General features: G+C 31.5%; 1 protein-coding gene across 2 annotated transcripts; it reads left to right on the top strand.

Moving 5' to 3' along the window:
• Nucleotides 1-1,396: 1,396 nt before the first annotated feature.
• Nucleotides 1,397-24,302, top strand: LOC106468196. Of its 2 annotated transcripts, none has more exons than XM_022396530.1 (5): nucleotides 1,397-1,499; nucleotides 10,721-10,910; nucleotides 13,669-13,795; nucleotides 14,608-14,766; nucleotides 17,976-24,302. In XM_022396530.1, exons 2-5 carry the CDS (start codon nucleotides 10,731-10,733, stop codon nucleotides 20,678-20,680), a joined length of 3,171 nt encoding a protein of 1,056 aa, XP_022252238.1. In that variant the 5' UTR covers nucleotides 1,397-1,499; nucleotides 10,721-10,730; the 3' UTR covers nucleotides 20,681-24,302. The 2 variants fall into 2 exon arrangements, with proteins under 2 accessions (XP_022252238.1, XP_022252236.1); XM_022396528.1 differs by lacking the exon at nucleotides 1,397-1,499 and adding an exon at nucleotides 1,507-1,588.
• Nucleotides 24,303-25,705: the final 1,403 nt, after the last annotated feature.

The raw sequence follows: 25,705 nt of genomic DNA, 5'->3' as shown, positions 1-25,705 counted from the left end.
CGAGCAGACCCTTTTCGTCGGGTAATAAAGATCGCAACAAGCCATTTTTGCTTCATGTGATAGTAATAAAGTAGTCCCACATACACAAGGTAATGTAGGATACAATATAGCTGTCTCTCGACACAAAAGCAGCTATAGCCTTCTTAAGTAAATCCTGCCATAGAAAAAAAAGCTTTAACGTTGAATTAACACTCAGTATCGAATCGATTGAATATATTGTGTTCTGAATTAGAATTTTGTTGAAAATTTTAAATATACATTATACATAAGAGAGTGAGGTATGTATTTCTGGATTACTACTTTTTGAAAAAAGGTAACTTGTAATTAATTTTAGATGGTGGTTAATAACTGTATTTCCCTCAACAAGTTTAGCTAGATTTCTGACAGAGAATGATAAAGCTTCAGGGTGAAATATTAACAAATTATAATATTACATTTATCTGTGACTTCCTTTTTTGAACACAGAGAACATTCTTAGCAATCATTTACAGATTTCTATTGTCTGTAATAAAAGCTTCTCGGTAGTTCAGCGATAAGTCTGGTGTTCATAACGCTAAAAATTGGGTTTCGATACACGTGGTGGGCACAGCACAGCGAGACCGTAGGAAGCGGTAACGCCAGTCGGGTCATAGCCTAACCACTTTTCCATGGCAAGTATAGCTACAACTTATGTATAAAAGCTTGCTTCTTTTAATTCAATACCTTACGTTGTGTGTATACAGTATTTGTAGTTCAAATGGCTCAATATTCAATCTCATATAGCATTAAAATTTCAAACATTTCCTGGGGTCATGCTCCCAGACCCTCCCTAGAAATGGCAATGTGGCAGTGACCTGGCCCCTCAAAAGTTGCTTCCTATGGAAATGCACAGACAGCCAACTTGCGTAGCTGTGTAATTAATAACAAACAAACAACTTATAACAAAAGTTTCAGTCGTCTGTAATTTTGCATAAATGTTTGATCATAAAGTGTTTTAGAACAGAAGATAACAAAATTACAACATAGTTTACCTAGTAAAGGTTGTTTGTTTATTGTTAAGCTCAAATCAACACAATGTACATTCTGTGCTCCGTCCACTGCTGGTATCGAAACCTACTTTTTGTGTTATAAGCTCACAGAAGCGATATAATAACCTTATATTACAAATTCTTATGTTTTGCTTAAATGTTCAATTCTATTTGTTGACTCCTAAAATCTATATTTCTACAACTTACTTTAACATGCTTTAACAAATATTTTTGCACATGAAATAGATATTTGATGTCGATGAATCCAATTTAAAAATAATCAAGCTTAGGAACGGCTAAAATGGGTAACAAAGCTGTTTCCAATCTTTACTCCACAATTAAAATAGTTCGTCCTGAGATACTTCCAAATTGCAGAGGGCACTAGTCATGATTCATAATATGATTTATTGATGAGTGAGGAACTTGTATAGTAATATTAGTAAACCAAGAACCTGAAGAGAATTTTCAACAAAAATCGAGATTGGAAAAAATGTGTGTTGTAACTTATAGTTATACTGTTATAGTTGTAGAAAATAAGGAAGTTCGAAAAGTTATATGTTGACTAGAAATTGTATAATACTGTGAGTTATACTAATTTATACAATTTACAAGCCTATTATATATTACTTGTTAGTATTTGTACTCGGTTTCGAGTTAATCTATTAGTATTTTAATATTGTTATTAAACATTAATGTACAGAGTATTGTACTGTACATATAGATTCCAGACGGTTTATAGTAGATCTCGTTATTACTAATACAAATAGTAGTATTTAGTAATTCTGTATAGTATTAGTAGTAATAATAGTATCAGTAATAAGCCTAAGATATGTTTGAGTGAGGATGACGTAACGTATTAACTATTGGTTATTGATGTAGTAAAAAGGAAAACGAAATATACTACTGAGCATTTTCCTTAAATTTTAAAAGTTAAATGAACCAAACTGTTTCATGTGTTAGCACTACTATTAATTATTAAATTTTGAAAATCTACATGATTTTCTTTTAAATTTTATTCCTAAAAGTTAACATTAGTACATTCAAAGTTCAACTTCAAGATGATCTATGAAATTCTGTTGAAAATTAATGTAATGCATTACTGGTATAGCAGCAATTTCCATTGTTTGATACAAATATGAAAAAGTCTAGTAAGAATTTATGTGAAGCATAAAATAAGCCACAATTTTAATCCTTTTATCTTATATAAAAAATTTTGTTTTAGAAAAATACTCTTACAAATTACAAAAGTAAGTTGTTGTTTTTTTTTTATGAAGAAAATTCCATTGAAATCTTTAAGAATTATAGATCAACTTGAAAATTTTTATTGCAAAATTTTTTGAATAGATTCATTTATGCATTTCAACGAAAAAATAGTTTTTTGTAAATATTTTTGTAACACATAAGGAGTTCTGTTGAACTTCAATGGTATTGGATGTTTTTTGATGAACTGATAGTGTAGTTTTTACAAGATATACACTACAGAATACTAAAAAGTGCCATTTTATTGAGTAATAGAATCGGAAAATACCAACAGATGGTGCATTCTTAGTAAAAAATTCATCATAGTCTCCGTAACTGTCAATTGACAGACAAAATGTGCCAACTTTTGACCGGCTAAATAATGTCATGGGTAAATTAAACAATAACAAATTACTCCAATAATTGTTTATATTGATAATGTGTTATGAGACTGAATAAATATACTTGTAAGGCGGTAGTGCAAAGATCAGTCGAGTGGCTTATTTCATCTAAGTTTAAACTTTGCCAGCTTGTATGAAAACTGGTGCTCTTGTATATGCCTGATCTAAGCATAACTTGCAAATTGAAAAGTTGTATAGTCGTTGGGTGCAATTTTTGCTTCTTTAGTTCTTTAACAAACCATAAAATCTAAGGACAGCAAGGGACATGCTGGTCCATCTTGGACATCCCATTCACAACACTAAACATAACAAGAAATAAAAAACATACATACTCAAAACTAGCTCTTATCATCAAATTTTTTATCAAATTTTCCTTTAAATTGGCTTAAATTCACTGAATCCATCACATCTGAGGTCAACCCATTACAAAGGCCAACAACCCTGTCATAGAAACTAAAACTGTCTTAAAAGCTCAAGATGATTCCTAAATTGCTAATACTTACAATTGTGTTCCTCAATCCTACCATTCTTTTCCCTTAACAATCTTAAATACCTCAGTCATATCTCCTCTAATTCTGTTGTTTTTCTCAACAGTAAACATTTTCAGAGAGAACCCCTCCATCCCAGATATCATCCTTGTATCCCTCCTCTGAACTATTTTCAACAATTCAATGTCCTTCCTAAGGTAAAAAGTCCAAGACTGAACAAAATAGTCCAAATGAGATCTAAACAATAACTACAAAAAAAAATTATAACCTCCTTAGACTTGTACTCAAGATTTCTGTAGACACAACTTAAAATCCTACATGCACTGTTCGGTTGTCTTAACAGGCTGATGAATCAGAATGCCAAGATCATTTTCTTCCATATCACTATTAAGATTATTCCCATCACAATTAAACTTATAATTCACAGTAATAATAAGTGAGTTTGAGTGCACTTTTTAGTGCTTGTTGCCCACCTCACCACAAATAAAATTTAAAGTTTATCACTATTTTGACTAACAATTAGATGCATGAGATTGACAGTCTTTATATTTATCATATTTGTTCTTAAAAGCATTCACCGACAGAATATTTCTATCATGATTGACTATTTAATTCCATTACAACTCTGTGTGTATAGAAATTTCTTCTTATTTCCTTATTACAATGTTTTTTGTGTATTTATGCTGGGTCCCTTAGATTCATTATAAATAATTTTTCAGCATTTATATTTTCAAATCCCTTGATAATCTTAAAGGGGATCAACTATAGCCCAACTCACCCCATAATCAAAAACAATCATTGCATGGTCACTCTTTCCTGAGGGTTCCATAATATTTAGATTATATATTTCTACACAGTTTTTTGTTATCACTAAATCCAGCAGGCTTGGAATATTACTTCCCTGAGCTTGTGGTTTATTAAAAGTCTCCAACAATCAATAAGTGTTCACAATTTAAAGACATCACTTTGTAAATCTACTCAAAGTAAGTTATCATTATCCAAACCAAAGACTGACCACTCTAGAACTTAAGTCAGCCACAGAGTCACATCAAACAAGAGATTACTCAAGTAATCATTTAGCTCAAAGTTAGTATTATGTTTCATATATATAAATAATCCCCCCTTAATTTGGTGCTATGTTTCCCCATCATTGTATATCCATTTATGTTAAGTTGACTATCTTCTACATCATCAGTCAGCCAGGTTTCATTAATTGCAGTTATATCTGGTTTTTCATTTCTTATTCATATCTCTAATTCATTCATCATTTAATAGACATTCAGCATTAGTGTACCAGCATCTTATGTTACTTTCTTTAACTGTACTACTACAAGCTAGTAATGCAGAGTTGGAACTTATTAGTTTTTTTTATATCCAAAGGCTTTTATGCACTTATACTAGCCTTACTTTTGACCATCTTATTGTTTCTAATCCCTATATTTGTTTTTCTTTTTTTGTCTCTCATTTCATTTCTTTGTTGTTTCATAGGAAGATCAGAAACAATAAACACCTTCTTACATTCATTTTTGATAAGTTTGGCAGCATTAAGAATTGGGTGTTTTGTCTTTGGTTCCAAAAGCTTTATGCAGATGGGTCTGGGCCTAAAATTGAAATCATTCTTTTTCTTATCTGTTCTAAGTATTTTCTAAATTGGATCAGCTTTTATCTCCAAGTCTGGAGATATAGCTTCATGTAAGCCACATATTTGATTTAAGTCATAACCCACTCTAGTTTGATTATTTACATCATCTGGGGATTCTTTAATACCAAATATCACAATATTGGATTTCTTTTTCTCTCTCTCTCAAAGTATTCATTTAAATGCTCATCTACTTTATTCTCAACTGTTTTTTCTAGATCTTTAAATTTTCTAATAGCTGGTAGGATTTTACCATCACAAGTTTCACAAAACCATCTTACCTTATCTTTAAGAAAATTACAGTAATCTTTAATATTAGATGTAGGACTAGGCCCATCCCTAGCTGGTACTCCTCCAATCTTGCTGCTGTCTTGATGACAAGAGTCCATTAGTTAGTTGAGCCTTTTTTTGTTTCATCCATTACACTTCACCATTTTCTAAATGTTCAAATCCCAACTAAATTAACTAAAAATAAAATAACATAAAACAACAACTCTAGACATTAAACGCATTGAAATAATAATTATCTAACCCACATGCATTACCTTGCATTTATTATAATTAAAAACCATCTGCTGTTTGATTGCCCAACTTGTCAAGTAATCTAAATCATTTTCTAAAGCACCAAGTTCCTCCTCACAGCCAGCAACACACAATACCTTAATATCAGCAAATGATAAGTAATTTATTGATCATTCCTTCATCTGTGTCATTGATGTAAATCAAAAGGACTTGACACTGAGCCCTTAGGTATCCCTCTTGTGACATTAATTCAGTTTGATTGCATTCCATTTATAACAACCTTCTGCTTACTTCCATCATTTACTATCCAGTGAGCCAAATTATCCACACCACACCTATATAGATAATTTTTTCGTAATAATCCCTTTATGTGGCACCTTGTCAAATGCTTTCCGAAAACCCAGATACACCAAATCCACACTCTTACCCTAATCTACATAAGCAGTAACATCTTCAAAGAACATCCAGAGTTCAGTAAGGCAAGACTATCCCATAGTGAAACCATGTTTTCTATCCAACAAAGTTTTGAACTTTGTTAAATGAATTTGCAAAGCATCTTTTATCACTCAAAACTTTTCCCACCACTGATATTAGACTAAACGGCTTATAATTACTGAGACAGTATTTATCAACTTCCAATTTTTTTACAACTGTCCACCATTCAAGGACTTTTAAAAAATAATATTAGCTAGGAGCTCACTTGTCCAATCCTTAACCTCCTTCAAACCTTTTGCGAAATCTCATCTGGCTTCTCAATATTTTCTTAACAAACTCAGAATTAATGTTATCTTATTTCTGTCTAGCAACTGTTCAGGATGAGGAATACTGATTAAAACTTCATTAGTAAAAATTGAAAAAAAAAGTAGAATTTAGTCATTCAGCCCTCTCATGATCATCAGAAAAGAATTCTCCTTTTTATCCCCCAAAGTCCCTACTCCAATCCTAACATTTTGCTTACCTTTAATGTATTTAAAGAAATCTTTGCTATTATTTCATATATTTTCAACCAACATTTTTTCATATAGCATTATTGATTTCCTAATATTCTGTTTGACGAACTCTTGATCTACAATCTTGTAAGTCTCCTATCATAGCAGCCAATTTAAATTCTTAAATTTATTATGCTTTTCTTTGAATTTATTCACTATACCCTTGTTGACCAACCTGGTCTTTACTTGCAAACACTTTTTTTCTATAAGGAGCATGGCTACCTTAAATATTTATAAATTTATTTTTAAACATCTTCCACATTTAACAGACTTAAAATAAGACCCAAAACTCGAGTGCTTTTGAACAGTTGACTATTCTTCTTCAGAAAGACAAAGAAGAATAGTCAACTATTCGAAAGCACTCAAGTTTTGGGTCTTATTTTAAGTCTACTACACTTTATATGTGATCCTTTGTGCTAACTCTTTCATCAAAATTCCACATTTAATAAATTTCTGCAATCAATTCAGTTACTCAATTAGCAACAAATAATTCTTGTAGCATCACTTCAAATATATTTTATATTTGTAAACAAAATCTCATTATTCATGTTCTCCATATGCAGTAAAACATCAAACTTAATTGAGCAATAATCGCTTTCACCCACATGTTCCTCAGTCTCCACCTTCTCAGCCATTTCTGTATTAGAAGTTAACAACAAATCTAAAATAGCATTGTTTATGGTAGGTTTTCTGACCAATTGGTGAAAATAACCATCCTGAAAGATTTCTAAAAAGAAGTTTTCATCATGGTTTGATCTTAATATTTCACAATCTATATGCCTGAAATTAAAGTACCCCCAAATTATAACTCTATTAACAACTGAAATAATAATGTCATTATACAGTTTCTCATCAATTTCATCTAGTAGACTGTAATAGATTCCAACTAAAAGCCCTCGTTTCTATACACTAACATAAATTCTAGGTTTAAATTTACTTTACAAATTATATTGTTAATTGACTTCAAAATCCATTTTTATAACTATAACAGTGCATGTTCTCCTTCTGTACATTTTCTAACATTCCAAAAATAACCCCAAAATCTTTAAAGAGCAGTGTGTCAGATATATATGGTTTGAGATATAGAGCATCAGTGCAAGTTTTAAAAATTGTATTTTGAAATGTAATATCCCAGGCCTAGTCATTGCCATCACCAAACGGTAGTTGTGAAATAGCTGAATTATTAAATTTATTGATATAATTACCTTTACCCATTGATTAGTTCACATGAAACATTACAACTAAATAGATTAATATTACAAAAATATTCATTTGTTTTTGATTATTCAAACTATCCAATAATCAAAATATTTCCATTACAAAATTTCATTTTTGTTTCCAGTACTGTGTAATTAACTAGTGTCAAAACTCAAAAATAATCGACTAATTGATTATTTTCTGATTATTTACTGTTTTCTATTATTCCAGTATCCAAGTAATTGAAATATTGCCATTATATTTGTTGTTAAGCACAAAGCTATACAATGAGCTGTCTGTGCTCTACCCACCATGGGTATCAAAACGTTATCTGCAGCATTTTTAATGTTTTTTTTTAGCCATCATGTGAGAATAACTGATTAATGGATTAGCAAATTCCACTAATTGTCCAGCTCTTGCTCATTAATGTTGGTGTTTATTATTGTCAACAATTTAAATAATTTTATAACCATGTTACTTCCAGAGTAAAATACAAAAATACAAATTTATTAACCACAGTACTATTATTAGTTAAGTTTCATGAATCAAAGCTTGGCCAGGAATTTTTGTAACTAAACATCTAAAATGTGAATGTGTAAAAGAAAAATTAATGTTGTCAGTATCAAATCGGACAATATAATAATGAATTAGGAATAAACAAAATGAAATCCTAATTTGTAAACATTACATAAAAATAGTTAACAATATTAAACTGTTTGAAGAACATCAAATCTCAAACAATAATAATAAAATATCTGATAAACTTATCAATTCAAATGATATACAAATGTATCTTATGTATTACTCAATCTAACTGCTTTTGCAAATCTCATTTGTTTTCAGAGTAGATGATACTTTTATTTACTTGCCAGACCATGATATTACCTATTACATGACTAACAAATTAGCATTTGTTTTAAATAATCATACATGAAGTTGGTAACTATGCTTCATCTCTAGGGGAAACTCATTACAGATCTAATGTTTAATATACTGACATGGAGACAAATGTACTAGCGTTTTAAGGCAAAAATATAACTAAACTAGATGATAGAAGGAAAAATTACATAAATGATAAAACTGTAATTAAAAATATAATATAAATCACTATCTCACAACATCTTTGTATTTATAAATTAATTGTTTTCTGTGTCTTAAAGAAGTAGTTGGTGGAAAGGCCAGTGGGGCAAAGTATTACTGATGCCCCCCAAACTTCCTCCCAAAGTAATAATATTTATGGTTAATATGGAGCAACTGAAATATGTAAAGCCTATTAAGCTTCACTGTCTTATTAATCAAATATAATGAATGAGCAAGAAGGGTTCATGTTTTTAAAAAAATACTAAAATATTTTATTCTAATATATTCTAAGTTGTGAAAACTGTGAAGTAAAACGTGGGCCTATGGTATTCTACCACTAAGGAAGGTCAAAATAGATTAAAAATATATTACCAGACTGTTTTTCCAGGGTTTTAAATGTTGAAGAATTACTAATATTATTCCCACTTTTAAAAGGCATGATAAAGAATTCTCCAGGAAATTATTGGCCAGTTAGTCTTACTTCTGTAGTGGAAAAAGTCTAAGAGAGGGATAAAAGAAGCTTTGTAAATACAGTTAATGAAATGTAAAAGAGAACCAAAATGGATTCACTGAAAGGAAATATTGCTTTTATTAATCTTTTGTCTTCTTTTCTTTTTTTATTATGTAATTTCTTTATTTGGATGACAGAAAGGTGTAGATTTGGTACACTTAGATTTTCTAAAGCCTGTTGACAATTAGTTAAAAATGAATCACATCGATGAGTGTTGAGGAAAGATTAGATAATCAGATTGGATGGATGAGAAAAAACAGTTATTAATGAAGTCCAGTAAAACTGGACGCTTGTCCTAGTATTTTATCTTAGGGTTAGTATTTAGGTCTTTGCTTTTTCTTATATTAATGTCATTGATAGGGACATAATTAGTAATATTTACAGATTATATTACTCTTTAGGTATTTCATAATGACTTAGATAAACTGGTTAGTTGCAGAAATATTTGGCAAATTATCTTTTATAGTAAATTTGTGTTAATGCATTTGGGTTACTATAATTTTGATCACGTATTTGATATAGATGTGAACCCATTAAGTAGCATGACTAAAGAAAAGGATCTTGAAAATTCTGTTGGTAAACCATTCAAGGTATCAAGTCAGTGCTCTGTTGCTAGTAGTAAAACTAAAAAACATTTAGTAAGAATTTAAATTATAGATGTTGATTACAAATCAAAAAAGGTAATTCTCTTTACATAAATCACAAATTAGGCCTCACTTGGAATATGGTGTACAGTTTTAGTCATCTTATCTAAGAAAGGATATTGACTTATTGGAAAGGGTTCGACAGACGGCTACTGTAATTATTTCAGGAATACAAAGATTATCTTATGGAAATAGTTTAAGATCCCTTAGTTTATTTTCTCTTGAGAAAAGAAAGAAGAGTTGATCATATTGATGTTTGCAAGTGTTTAGAGGATTGATAGGATAAAGGCCTCAAATTTCTTTGTACTGAATTATTAAGACAATAGAATGAGAGGATGCAAACTTAAGATTTGAAAATACAAGTTTGACTCCAGTTAGAACAATTTTATTTTTCTAATAAAGTGATTAGTTAGCAGTAGTGAAGGAGAATTGATAATATCCTGAAAAATAAAGGGTGAACTTAATTTTTACTTTTCTCTTGGGGTGGGTGTATATGGAAAACTTTGGATGATCAAATGATACCTTGTTCACTACATATAGTGTTATAATATTAAAGTTTTTGAAAGGGCCTCCGCTGTCAAATGTGTGATGTTTAAGATTCCAGAGTAAATGCCCAGTCTTGTTTATCAGCCTAACTGTTAGCATTACAAATTATAAGCTTAATGATTTTTTCTAGTAATTTAGTAAGTAGTTTGATGGATCAGATGGCTTTATGTAATTTTGTTCTTTATTAAGTTTTTATTTAAGTTGCAAAAGTCTGAAAAGTTCCAGAATTCATTATTTGATATTTGTGGTATACCCTGTACTGATGAATTAAAAGAGGGATCATATCTGTACATTGTAACATATGTTTTAAGAGGTTAGACTGCAGCTTAAACTTTAGAAGTTAATTCTGGTCAAGTACAGACAGATATTTTGCTTCCTTTTTATTTTGTGAAAGAAAATCACTATTAAAAAACATCTTTGTTGAAAAACATAATTTTGTTTTGGTTTAAAATTGTAGATCTGCAAAGATGACAAGCAGAGATCCTTTACTAAAGAGTGATGAAGAGGAGGATTTGCTCTTTGAACAGAATGGACATCTTGCTAAAAGACATTCCACGAAACCTGATGTTATTTTAGTAGGACACTCTCGTGGAATTAAATTGCAGGTGGCAAGGACAATCAATCTATGTTTGTCCTTTTTTGGATTGGTAAGTTTTATATATACTTAATTTGTAGAGCAAGAAACCCCAGTTCACAAGTATTTGTGTACTTGTTGCAACTGGTGTGCCCGTTAACTGCTGTTAACAAGATATTTTTGAAAGACAAGTAACATTGTATCTATTCTGTGCTGTTATCAAACCATCTGCCTTAAATATTGTTATAAGTAGTGAATTCTATTGTTATAAGTATTCTACTCTTAAGTATTGTTAATAAGTAGTCTACTCTAAGTATTGTTAACTTGAAATTGAAGGAAGAAATTTTAACCATAATCCAGTCACTGTTAAGTGCAGAAAAATATAGATACTTTTAAATACACATGTCAAACAAACAAAAACTCTTAGCATTTAAAAAACTGGTTAACTTAGATAAGATTTTTGCATACTAGTCTGTCTTGATCTTTCTTTTGTAGCAATACAGATTAAAATAAAAATCTAGTTTATGTATAAAAATGTATAGTTAATGAGATTTTACTAGTGGGATCTGTACCTCATAAGCCCTTTAACCACTTATTTGCTTAACTGTTTATGCATCTAATTGCTTGAGATTTCATAACTATGTTGTTTAAAGGATCTTTAATAAAGTACAAGATACGCAAATAATCTAAACAAAAATGCCAGTAATTACAATCAATCCCACTAATCCTACTGGTGTTTTCTACACATTTTACATAGAAAATGATTGACCACCCAGTTTTTTTATCAGTTCAGTAGAATAAAGGAGAATAATTTGTCTTGTTGAAGGGTATTCTAAAGTAACTGAACCATCCTCTGTGTGCACTTTTGATGAAAAAGTGAATTATTTATAGATCTAGATTCACCTGTGATAACCTATAGTGTAAAGAATTTTTTTGTACATACATTTGACTTGTTTTGAATATATTATATTAAAATAAGTGGATTGTGTGTTGTCTGTTTATTGAAATGTATTGCCAACAAGTCACAGACTGTAAAGAATTGTGGCCCCTATAAAGACCTGAAATTGGTGAGCCAGCCAGGATTATACAGTAAACGGTGGTAAAAGAAGACATGAATGACAGCGGAAGTATGCCTGTACATGCACAGTTGTAATGTTGTAAAATAGTGTATAGATTACAATCACACTATATAACCATGTCAACTGATTCTCATAAATGGATAGAGAGAGGAGAGCGACTTGGGCTAAAAGATAGTGATCTACTAGAGTTTGTTGAACAAGAATTAAAGAGAGGCAGAGGAGAGAGGAAGAAAAACTGAAGAAAGAAAAGGAGAGACTGGAAATAGAGGAAGAGAGAATAAGAGCACAAATTGAGATAAGCAAACTCACCCAACAGAAACAGGAAGGACCCAAGAATGATGCCAGGCTGAAACTGCTGACTTCATAATGACTGCCATTCATTAATATTGATTGTTTAAAAAGAGGGAACAAGTATTAAAAACAAATTTTGAAAAAAAGTTAAGGATGACATAGGGATGACAATGCCAAAAAGTACAAAAACAAGGTAGATATGAATACCCGAAACCATACAAAAATCCCTACCTAAGTAGCCATTGAGTCAATGCTACAAGCTTATGGGAATTAGCCATTATAAGACTTTATAGCAGTATTCAGTTTAAATGATTTTATTCAAACTTGAATTCATGCAAATGACAGGAATTCAACATTTAGTTGTAGATAAAAGTTTTCTCTTGGAAAGATTTGGCTACTTTTGTATAGTTTTGTGTATTCATCTTGTTTCTGTACTTTTTTTGGCATTGCCATCCGTACATCATTATTATTTTATCAAACTTTTTTTTTTTAGTACTTGTAAATGCCGAGTTGTCCAATGCACTTTAAAAGACATATAGATCCTTGAACTCCTTATTACATCCTTAATGGCTTTAGTTAACAGTGTCTGTGCTTCATGTTGGGTGGTCCAGTGCTCTTTATGTGATTCGTAATGGCATTATTTGACAGTGTCTATGCTTCATGTTAGGTGGTTCAGCACTCTTTGTCATTCTTAATGGCATTATTTAACAGTTTCTGTTCTTCATGTTGGGTGGTCCAGTGCTCTTTGTGTCATTCTTAATGGCATTATTTAACAGTGTCTGTTACTATTGACAATGCAAAAAACCTGGGTTTTTGAATTCCATATACCATAGACTGTTTTTTTTTGGGGGGGGTGCTGAATGTCTATCATTTTATCTGTGTCAGTGATAATGTCTTGATTTAAGCCAGAACTGGTAAGATGGAGTGAATCTTGAGTGTGTTTGGACTAGCTTGTACTTTACTGCAAGCCTTTTTCTTTCTTCACTCAACTTTCAAATTACTAACTTGTTAACATGCTATTCACTACTTATTCAATGATATTGAGTCATTTTAAGTTTCTGACTGTTATACATTCAGTGTTAAGAACTGACTAACCATTGAGTGAAGTAACTAATTTTATATTTAGAATACTCAGTAAACACTATCAGTAAGTAACAGTATTCTTGTTTACATGATCTTGTGTAACTCCTATGTTAATAAGGACTTTTTAACTAACAAAGTGGTGGACCCCAAGCACTATAATTTAGAAAAGTGTGTTTAGGTTAAGAGTTATTATATTTGAAAATTTTTACAATTAATTGTAGACACACTGTATAGTACAATAAAGTGTAACAATGAGAGTGTATACCATTTCTTCGTGAAGTTGCATGTCTTGTTCTACTCATTATACTAGCAAGTACGTGCTTAAGTAACTTATGTTGAATACAAATTTTGTGTTCCTGAATTATTATTCTTTTCTAGGGACTGTGTTTTGCCATCCCTACTGCCACGTTAGAAGATTTGAGAAGATCTGTCCAGTCTGACAAAGATAGCATAGAATACATTTATACAGCTAGATATGGAGGCTACTTGGTTGGTTCAATTGCAGGTGAACAATCTTTCAGTGTACTAAACACTCAAAAATACTATTACATCTTTTATAGGTTAGATTCAGCCAATGCTGTGAATTGAATTAACATTTATTATCTCAAACAATATCTGGCCAATTAATGGAAAAGATGCTGCTTATAGAGATGGGTTTATTAGACTTGTTTGGAAGATCAAAGGTTAAAAAATGTTGGGATAGTTAATTTTTTGTTTGTTTTATAGCAAAACCACATTGGACTATCTGCTGTGTCCACTGTGGAGAATCAAAACCCAGATTTTAGAGACTTACTGCTTTCCCACTGGGGGACAAATTTAATGGGAAGAAATTAATATATGGCTAAGTGTGTGTTATTTGATTGGGTTAATGAAAATGTGATTTTCTCTTGCATGAATGAGAATATGCATAGTTTGTCAAATTATGTTTGACAAATGATTTTTATATTGAATTCTACAACAGCAGTACTGTTTTATTAAAAGCTGTCTCCAGCATCAGATACGTGAGACAGTATTTCATCCTGACCCTAGGAATTGTGCCTAAACAGATACAGTTTTTAGTATTATGTTAATATCATTAAATTGAAAACTGACTTTTGTTTAACCATAAAAGTAGTTCTCATAACAGAGAAAAATAGGATAGATTTAAATTAGTTGAAAGTGAGTAAATGGAGAAAATAACAAAATAAATGTTTCTGATAGTTTTATGTCAAACAAAGTGAAAAAAACAACATAAAATGAGGCTAGATACTTGAAATCTAAATTTCTTTTAAAAATTAAGAGAAAACAAATTTCTTTGACAATTGCTTCATTCTCTAGGAGGGATCTTGTTTGACAGATACAACAGGCAGTTTCTACTCTTCCTGAGTTTGCTTGCTACTGCTGTTGGTATTGTTGTAATGCCTTTCTGTGCCAAACTAGCAGCACTAATGACATGCACAGCAATTACTGGAATTACCATGGGATTTCTGGATACTGGTGAGTTATTAAATTATGGTTATTATTATTTCCAATATGGTATTTACCTCATCTCACAAGATTAGTTATTCTTGTTCAGGTGCTGTTCTCTATATTCAAATTTTTTCTTTATGCATGCCACAAGCCTTGCACTCCCCCCTTGTGGGAATTACTGTATTTCAACTACTATATTTATATTACTATATTTGTGGACCAATCCCAGTACATTCATTTCACACTATCTCCATCCTATCATGCCTTCCTCTGCATCAGGGTTTCGTCTATCACCTATGGCTATTCTCCAGACTTCAGTGTGACTTTAACTGGAAAGTTTTCTTCATTTTCTTTTTCAGAGGCTTTTTTCTCCCTTTTTACCACATGAATCCCACTCTGTGGTGAGTGGTGCCTGACCAGGTATTCTTTAACTCTAAATCCACACTGTCAGCCATGTTGACTCATGCTCTGTCATCCATGGCTTTACATGCTCACTGTCAAGATGGAGTGTTCCACAAGATTGCTTAATGGTTAATTACTTTGCTATAATTTACTTCATAAAAATCCCCATTCCGGACCATACCACCCATGGACTACATGGGTAAAGCAGAAGGGGATTGCTGCCCATCTCTGCCATGCCTCAATTCAATAACTCGTTATAGTCTACTTTTCAAAATAAGATTTCGTGATCACTCATTGCACTGTCTCCAGTGATGATGTTCCTCCTGGCTCTCCACTGTACTGTCACCCTCCTTTCCTCGAGTGAAGTATGGGAGTCCTGGCATAGAGGTTTTGGATTAGACTGAACCAATCAACATAAGTCCTCACACAAGTTCAGGTTGTCTATCTTCCTCCACCAATTTCTCTGTCTGTGTCTTTGGTCACAGCAGTAGTACCTGGGATTGTTTCAGTGCTATCCTAGACTCTCCATAGTTACCTTCTTACAGGGATGTTATTGTCTTTGATGGTGCCGGCTTGTGCCATGGTTGGGGGAGTTGATTCCATGCAGTAGACATCTTTTCAATACTGGATATCAATTCCTGGATCGATAGATCAGTGATAATCCTCATGACATACCCAGAAATTGGTGCGGGTTATAATCCCCGATTCATGGGTTTGAGGTGAAGATGGTATGATCCTCATCCTACTCTTGCGTGGATGTTGGAACTCTGTGAGGAGATTTTGGATTTAATTGACTTACCAAGTACAGTCCAGCATGCCCTAGCCACTCTACACCTCCCAATTTCTGCCCTTGTGCATTAAACAATCTACACATGGGCAAAGAGTATACCTGGCTTAGAAGTAGTGCAGTTCCCCTCTTCTGATCTTTGGATCTATATCTCTCATGGTCAGGGGTATCCTTCAACGCTTTTGGGGGTACTTCTTTCATTCCCTTGCACTGGTTCCTCCTTCTCAATGTGGGATTTTAGCTAATCTTGTGAGAGGAGCTAAGTACTGTATTGCAAGTTATAATTTTCCTCTACTGAAACCGTATTTTTGATATGTACTTACCTCTTCTCACCCTTTCTCCCCACTCCTCCGGCGCTCACACCTTCTGCCAAACTTCGAAGTGAAGGTCAGGTAGAGGAGTGTAGAGGGAGTCACCTGCATCACTTGGCCATTTCATGCTACTATTCATTAAGAGATGACACATGACTATTTGCATGAAAGAAATGTTGGAATATAGTAATTCCAACGAAGGGGGGGGGGGGGGTGGCACGAAGCTTTTGAGATTCATAAAGAAAAAGTTCACATATAGAGGCAGCACTGAACGAGAAGAGCTAATCTTGTGAGGAGTAAGTACTTTTCAGAAATACATTTTCAGTATAGGAAAATTATAACTTTTTAAAATATTTTTTACATAAACTTAATTTGTTGTTATTGAATTTACATTTTTTTGTTACTTACATAAAATTAATTAGTGCCATTAAATAGATTTACACTTCTGATATTTTATGTCCTATTTCACGATAAAGAGGTATTGACCAAAGACAGACAGACATATCGTACAAAACAACCAGCAGAATAATGAACTTGTTTTCACATATAATATTTTTGAATTATAAAAATATAGTATACTAGGTTTTTTTTGACAAACTTTCTGTATTGTTTGAACTTCTAGGATTTTATTCTCATAAGTTTGAATGGAATTTGTGTCATAGTACAACGTAGCTACGAGGATGTTATTCCGAAGCACTTACGTGTTAACTTTCTCTCAATATAACAAAGATTACTTCTAGTTATTTTCCTGCTGCAGTTAGCATTTTTTCAAAGCTATAATGTTTTATCTTAGAAAGATGTAAACAATGTTCTTTTGTGCCTGTAATGATTTTATCTCCCTTAATTTAGGTAATTTATAAATTTGTAGTGTATGACTAATATAATTTTTCTACATTCTTGCAAATATATGATATATAGACACTTATAATGATAATTTGTGACATGATTTTATCTCCCTTAAACCATGAAAGTATCCATGAGAGTAATTATACTATGATTTTTTATAATGTATGTACATCTTTACAAAATTTTGCAGGTTATTGGGAAACATTACAAGGTTTTTGTACACAAAATATTGGGTTTTTTAATTAAGAATTAAGATTTTTTAATTAAAGATTTTTTTGTAAACCTTTTTCTTTCAGAATGTTGACTATCCAACATACAAAGCAATTTTGATTTTAAGATAAAAAAATACTTTAATGCATTAAAACATTTTCAAATTTCACATGCAAAATCTTTATAATCTCCAGATAATTATCAAATTTTTTTGTAGAAAAACTTATTTGTTATTTTCACAACTGTATTTCTGTATGGGTTGGTTCAATATGACTGACTTCGTAACCGCAATAAAGAATTAGGCAAAAAATATTAATTATGCTTTTTTTGGTTCTAGAATGACTACAAATTATAACACGAAAACTCAAATTTTTAGTCTAACTAGCTTAAATCTCATAATGTTATATATTTATTATTTTTATTACATTGACTTACCAGCGTGCCTGGCTAACAATACAAATTAACCTTAAACCTAGCTGTTTTAAGAAGAAAATTAACTGAAAATAGTGAAATGGGAAATGAAACAAAATATCTGAGGTTTTAGTGAATTTTGACTTAACTAGGGACTGACAATTAAATGGAAGTCACTTGAAGTTAGATAAAAACTTACATTGTTGATCTTTACTTTAGTAATGTGTTTGATTTTGACATTTTTTAGCTTTGATAATTTTTCTTCATAGGTGGAAATGTGTGGTGTCTTGACTTATGGGGCAAGAAAAGTGCTCCTATCATGCAAGCCCTTCATTTCTGTTTTGGTCTAGGAGCATTTATTGCCCCTCTAGTTGCAGAACCTTTCCTGTCTCCCCATGTTACTCATTCAGCAGTATCAGTATCAGAAAATGGTTCTAACATCACTAATAGCAGACTAAACATGGCTTCATTAAATTTTGCTCATGGTCCAGTATCAGGAAGGAATAATGTGCGTCATTTATTGGGTATATCTCTTGGTGAACAAGTAGAGCTTCGTGCACCTGTTTTTCGAATACAGCCAGATCAAAATTACACAGACTTGAGCGCATTTCATAATTTAATAAGGATAAAGAATCTCGTATCTCCATATAATCAGAATCTGGGAAGTCCATTCATTACTCAAAAAAAACCTGAAATTTACTCTCTGCAAAAAAGAGATACTGATGTAAATGCAACCTCAATGAAACATAATAGTACAACAAAAGTTAATGGTTTGAATGAATCTATAACTATTGAAAGAAATGGTGAACAGTTTAATATTAAAGATTATGAGGATAGTGCAATCAGTAATGTTTCAAAGACAAAAGATAGTGAAATATCAAACAATACTTTCAAAGAAAACAATGAAACAATACTTTTGAGCTCTGGAAAAGAAGAAACTGTTACAACTTCATCACAGAGTTTACACAAACCCAAACCATCTGTAACTGGTGCTAAGGTTCCTGTTGATGAAAGTCCATGGAATAGAAAACGTTTGAAATCACCTAATTTTCCTGAAAAGTCTATGAGTAATGAAAAAAGAACTGAAGATGTTTTAAATGGTGAAGCAAATAACGCTACAGAATTCAGTGAAGCTATTCATGCAACTGATGTAACTATAGTTAATGAAACTGAAAATAAAGTAATGCGACCACGTGATGAAGAAAGTGGTAGTGAAAATGATAGAACAATAATCGTTGGTTCAAGTGCAGAGTCACTTTATCAAGAGTTGACCACGACTATTCCCTCTTCCATAAGTAAGGCATCTGATTTACAACTTACATTAGAGAATGTTACACACTTCCCTGATCTAGTTAAAGCCACATCAGAAGAATCTGAAGGAACTTCTTTTCCAATTGAAAAAGAAAATATCAAACATTATATAAACAAACTACAAAAAGCATCAGGAAATATCACTAATCCAGATACAGGGCATGATCAAATTTCAGCCATAACTACAAAACCTCCAAAAAATGACTTCAATTCTAATAAGTATAAACTTACCAATGTGTCTTCAGAAGAAGTGACAGGTGAGGATACATCTTTGATTAGAGATGTGCTTGATGTAGGTTCAACTGTAAAGCAGCTTCAAACTATGAACAAAAGTGGCAGTATGGAGAATTTGTTACCTCAAACTCCAAAAAATGATGTTTTGGCAGAATCATTAGAAACATCGAGTATTTCTAAAACATTGAACTCAGAAGTTGAGCGTACCTCAACTGGGTCAGTTGTTTCAGAAACTTCAATGGAAACAACCAAAGACAAAGTTGATGTTACTCTGCCAGCAGCATTAGAAGTTGAGCATACCTCAGCTGGGTCAGTTGTTTCAGAAACTTCAAGAGAAAAAACCAAAGAAAAATTTAGTGTTGGATTATCACCAGTATTAGACGATGGAATTTCCTCACCAGAATTGGGTAGTTCAGAAGGCCAAAAATCAAATATGGAAAACACGTCCAATTCAGTTCTTGTTTATAATACTAGCAACACCAAAGATGAACACAAAGGAGACATAATTAGTTACTTATTCAAGTTAATGCATAAAAACCGGTTGGGAAAGTTTGAATTTGCTTATGCAATCTTAAGCATTTATGTATTGATTGTGGCAGTTGTTTTTCTCGTCTTTTTGTGTCTGAATCCCCGAGAACCTCGCTCTAGACAAGAAGAAGAGTTAGATAAATCTCATCATGTGAGTAAAGTATTTATTATTTCAGTTGTTGGTCTTCTGTCTGTCTTCTTATGCTTGTATGTTGGTATTCAGGTGGCAGTAGGACAGCTACTTCAGAGATTTGCCATTAAGGAAGAACTACAGCTTTCTAAGTACCGTGGATCATTTCTAACTTATCTGTACTGGGGAAGCTTTGCTCTTGCAAGAGGTGTCTCAATCGGTATTGCTGCAAGAGTAAAAACTTTACACATGCTGTTTGGAGACTTAATTGTGTGTTTAGTGGCCTCTGTTCTTCTAGTTGCTGGAGCAAACAAGTTGGAAGCATTACTATGGGTGGGGATAGTGGTTCTTGGGCTTGGTATGGCTTCTGTTCTACCAGCAGCTATCTCTTGGGTAGAACGATATATCCACGTAACTAACAAGATGGCAGCAACCTTTATCCTTGGAGCAGCTTTAGGAGAGATGGTAATTCCCTTGGGGATTAACAGGTTCATCTCGGAAGAGCCGATGGTACTCATGTATGTAAATGTGGTTGTCATTGGTCTTTGTTTCCTCACTTTCCTCATTTTGTGGTTCTTAGCATCACGTGCAGGAGAGAAGTACAGATGCATTCCTTCAAAAATTGGATATCAATTAGCTAGTGCAGAGGAAGCAGATGATACAATGGAAATGTCACCCACAAATTCACACTGGCAAAACAGCTATAACTCTCGTATTCTTTTCAAAAGAAACAAAGGTTTCATGACATTGCCAAAATATGAATCTTTTTAAACCATGCATGTCAGCACTAGAACAAAATATTGTAAGCTTTTTTTTTCACCTATTTAATGGCCAAATAATTTATATAACAGAATATTGTTTTGTGTAATTGTTACCATCTGTATGTTTTTTATTTTGTTTTGCTTAGTTTTAAATATTTATAGCAACTGTCAGTTTTTATATTTTAGAAGTTGACAAAGCAGCGAACCTTATGACCATTATATATGCTGTAATTTTTCTTAATGAGTAACAAGTTTTAAACAAATAAATTGTTATGAGTTGCTAATTAAGTAAATACAGTAATTTGAGTACACTTACTTGCTGTTAAATTTTCTGCTGTTTAATTTACAAGGCAAATATTAATGTGCATGATAACAAATTTTGTATTAAATCATAATTTACTATAAAACATGGAAAAAAATTTGAATAAGCTATATAAAGTATAATTAAAGAATTTGTGGTTTAATTTTTTCCAATACTTATCGTAGGGAAATTCAAACATTAATTGGTAGCTTCTAGTCTTTGAAAGTGTTTGTAAGTAATGCATGAAAAAGATACATAGATTCTCACATTGGTCAGTTAAAGGTGTTCAACATGGATTTATTAATGTTTTTTTCCTTGCTATAACTAATATTTAGGTGTTTTAGAAACGTCAGTGTAATTTTCAAACAATCATATCTCAGTGTTTTGGTTATAATACAATAGTATTTTATTTATAAATCATCCTGAAAAAGAAATGTATTTCTTTTAAATACATAATTATTTGTAAGTTTACAGTTTTTATTGTGTATTCATTAAGTGATCTGTGAAGTAAGTTATTTTCAAACTTGTACCTGTGGCATTGTGATTGACTAATATAGAATACATTTCATGTTACTTCCATGTGACTTTCATATTTCCACTATCCTTGTATTGTAAAAAATGTATGTAAAACACAGTAGCTTTGAATTGTACAAATAGAGTTGAAAATAACAAAATTGGTTATATTGTTCACATATGGTTGTTCAAATGTTCTTACTTGTAGAAGTAGATAAGAATTGTGACCTATTTTCAATGAACTGTATGTTTTAGCTTGGATGGATACTTAAAAATGTGAAACATTAGTTAGTTTTATATATACATTATGTATTAAAAAAATGTACATCTAATTGATTGTGTTCTATTTTAGGCCAGGAATTGTGGTGTATAAATGTTCTAAGATATCTGAAGTGTTCTAAGTTACATTATCTGGTTATAAAAAGACTAAATTTTTATAACAAGAATGTCAACAAATTTACAGCTCTTTTCTCATTTTATATTCCAGATACTAGTAAAATATTGTAAAATACAAAATGTACTAAATTAATAAAGAAAGTTTTGTGTGATATCTTTAAGTAAAATGACTTTCATAAACCTGTTTCCAAACTTTTATCTCTAGGTAGTTTTGAATGTATTATATCAAAATACTAGGTGTTTCAAAAGTCACTAATGCTGTTCATTTTATCATGCCTAGGAAACCGTTGGATACAATGTTGTGTAAGACAGTATACACAGTTGTGTTATGATGATATCAAGGTCACAATAAATTGTACTATGGATATAAAATTCATCATCCAAAATTATATTCAAGTAGGACAAGTGTGCAAATGTGTACATGGTTCTTGGGCTGTATGCTGAATTTCACAACGTTGTGTGCATTGGTTTCTTGGATACAGTTGCCTGAACAACAGAAGGTATTTTGAAACACCCAGTACTTTAAATAGAGCTTAAAATGTATTTATTCAGTGACAACTGTATATTTAACACTTAACTTCAAGTACATCCACTATGTGATGAAATACGAAAATACAGTTTATTTTTAAATCTGTAAGAGAATAACTGTAAACTTTTAGACCATTAAATATTTATTCAAATACATTAAAGTAATTTTGTCAAAAGAATGAGGAACTTTTTCTTAACTTTTTTTCAATCAGTTTTCCACTGTCATATTCATAAAGTTTAAAATATTTGTACTTAAAAGTAGGGGAGAAAATCAACTACCATCATAAATTTAGTTTGAAAACAAGATAATTTTTTTTTAACTGCTGGCTTAAAAAACATAATAATATTCTATAGTAACCTGGAAATGTTTTGATGTTAAAAATTTAAGAAATTTATATAAAGTATATATTCAAATTTCAGTTGAAATTTAAAGGTTGAAAATGAGCTATCAAATGATTTCAAACTTGCGTGTCTTGTTAATATACATTATTTTGGTAAAGTTCCTACATTTTGAAGGGAAGGCCTTGATTTTTGTAACAGTATCTGAAGGACAAATGTTTAATTGGAATATTATATGTGAAACTACAAGAAAGAAGACATTGTGAAACATCCAGTACAAGTTTTTCTTGAAGCATATGATGTCAAAACTTTTATGTACACTTTTTTTTTTATGTACACTTATAGAATGTGTTCTAGATAACAGATAACCAAATGTGTACAAGACTACTGATTGTCATGATTTATGCAAGGACAATATTGTAAGTGAAGTATTTATTAATCTTACAGGTGTGATTGTCCAAAAATATCAATCACTTCTAGATGTTCATATATAAAACATACTAAATAGAAAATATTGTTTGAAAATCACCTGGTACGTTTATTAATTTTTTCGCAGAAAACCTTCAGCATATTAGTGACACACCTACCTTGTAGTGCAGGAAGATTTAGATGTATTACAGTAAAAACTTCCCCCATTGTTTTTTACTTTATTAGAAACTGGTAGGTTCTTGTATAAAAGTAATTAGTTACATTGTTCATAGAAATAATACAAGTGTTCTAAAAACAATTTCCAAAAATTACATACTGATGAATTACTTCATTTAAAAAACAACAATATAGAATTTTTATTGAAAGTTATCATTATTTCTATGGACAATTTTCAGGTAATATTTGTTAACCTTTTGTATTTAACATTTGTATGCTGGCTCAGATAGTTTTATTTCTGTACATGTTGTGCAATGTAATTATGAAATGTAGTTATCTCAGCAATAAATAACTTGAAAATTCTGCCCTCAGTGAGCAATATATATATATATATATTCCCCAACCCACTTTATTTTCTTGTTTTTGTGACTTGTATACTTGTAATGACAAATTAAAGATACTATATGCTCACAGTGAAAAACGTCAATATTGTTTAACCATAAAAAAATTCAATATTGATCTAAGAAATCAGAATCAGTAAGTTAGGTTTAAGATGCAGTCATCTGATTTATGAATGCAGAAAGATTTGAAACTCATTTTCTTATTTTAATAACAGATTTTGTATTTAGACTGTTTCATGATTTTATGAATGTGTAAATTAAATATAATTTTGCTATAATTGCTAAAATATTTCTTTAAAGAGTTGGGCAAACTATATGTAATGAAAGTTAGATGGTAATGAAAGGTGAATTGAACACAGTAGTATATGCATGTCTTGTGGATGTATTATACATTGTTTTCCAGTTGTAACAATTCAGACTTTGTTTGTTTGTTTATTTAAATATTATATCTTAATGTATAAAACAGTTTTCATTTAACAACTAGTTTAAAGTACACAATATCATGATTTCACCATCTCATTATTTTATGTTATTGCATTGTAAGTTTCCAATAAAGTCTGTTAGTGAAATTATTTTGACTTTGTGTCTTTTGGAGAGAGTGGAGTAGAGGACTTACCTGTAAGTAAACGGTTGTTGTTATGTGGAAGATTTTACAACAGCATACTTTTAAATACAAGTGTTCCTAAGCTAAGTGTTGGTTATATAAGACTGTTCAGTTTAAGAGTTATTATTTAGTGATCATTTAGTTTCATAATAAAAGTGTTAAAAGCTATATATTTTAAAAGTGTATAAATCACACGTTGTGTATATAGTTTAGTTGTTGTACTAAGTTTTTGTAATATTTTTGATTTCATCTTACTTGAAGCTTCTAAGTCTTTTTCATTATGCTTAATGCTGTTACTAGAAGGCTAGATATTTTTAGATTTTTCTGTTGTGTGTAATAAATACATGCAGATACAGAGATTAAGTTAGTGAAAGTAAAAATTAAGTTAGACTGTGATTGTCAGTTTAGCCATAACAGGCGATTGCTAAAGTGAAAGTTTCACAGTTTGTATTGTAGAAACAGAGATAGGGAAGAATAATTTGTCTTCTCAATTGGGTTCTAAAGTAACTGAACCAGCTTCTGTGGACTTTTGACAAAAAAGTGAATTATTTATAAAGATATAGGTTTAACTGTGATAACCCATAATGTAAACAATTTTTTGTACATACTCTTGACTTGTTTTGAATATATTATATTAAAACAAGTGGATTGTGTGTTGTCTGTTTATTGTTGAATTATATTGCCAACAAATCACAGACACCAACTGCAAAGAATTGCAGCCCCTAATATACCTGACATTGGAACCCAGCCTGAATTATACACTGGTGAATGGAGGTAAAAGAAGATGTGAATAACAGTAGAAGTGGACCTATATATGCACAACTGTTGTGATGACGAAAATAATGCACAGATTACAATTATGCTATATAACCATGTCAACTGATTCTGATAAATAGATAGAGAGAGGTGAGCAACATGGGCCAAAAGATAGTGAACTACTAGTTTGTTAAACAAGAATTAGAGAAGAACATAGGCAAAGAAGAGAGGAAGAAAAACTGAAAGAAGAAAAGGAGATATTGGAAATATAGAGAATAAGAGCAAATTGAGATCACCAAGCTCACCCAACAAAGAAATGAAGGACCCAAAAATTACATTAGAATCAAGGCCAGTCGATCTAAGCTGCTCAAATTTGATGAACAGAAAGACGATATGGGTGCTTTCTTCGAGAGGTATGAAAGATTTACCCAAAGTCAGAACTTGGACAAAGGCAACTTGGCAGCCTGTCTCAGTCCACTTCTCACAGGAAAAGACCTACAAGTGTATGCGGGCATGATTTATCTGATGCTAGATTGGTTCTCACTACTTCACCCAGTGTCTTGTAGCACTTTCGCTTTCTTGTCCCCGACATAGCCTTCATCTACAGTTGGT

This window comes from Limulus polyphemus, unplaced genomic scaffold (assembly GCF_000517525.1).
Source record: "Limulus polyphemus unplaced genomic scaffold, Limulus_polyphemus-2.1.2 Scaffold2912, whole genome shotgun sequence".
Lineage (NCBI taxonomy): Eukaryota > Metazoa > Arthropoda > Merostomata > Xiphosura > Limulidae > Limulus > Limulus polyphemus.
Note: the sequence above shows the minus strand (reverse complement) of the source record. Positions and strands in the feature narration are given on the sequence as shown.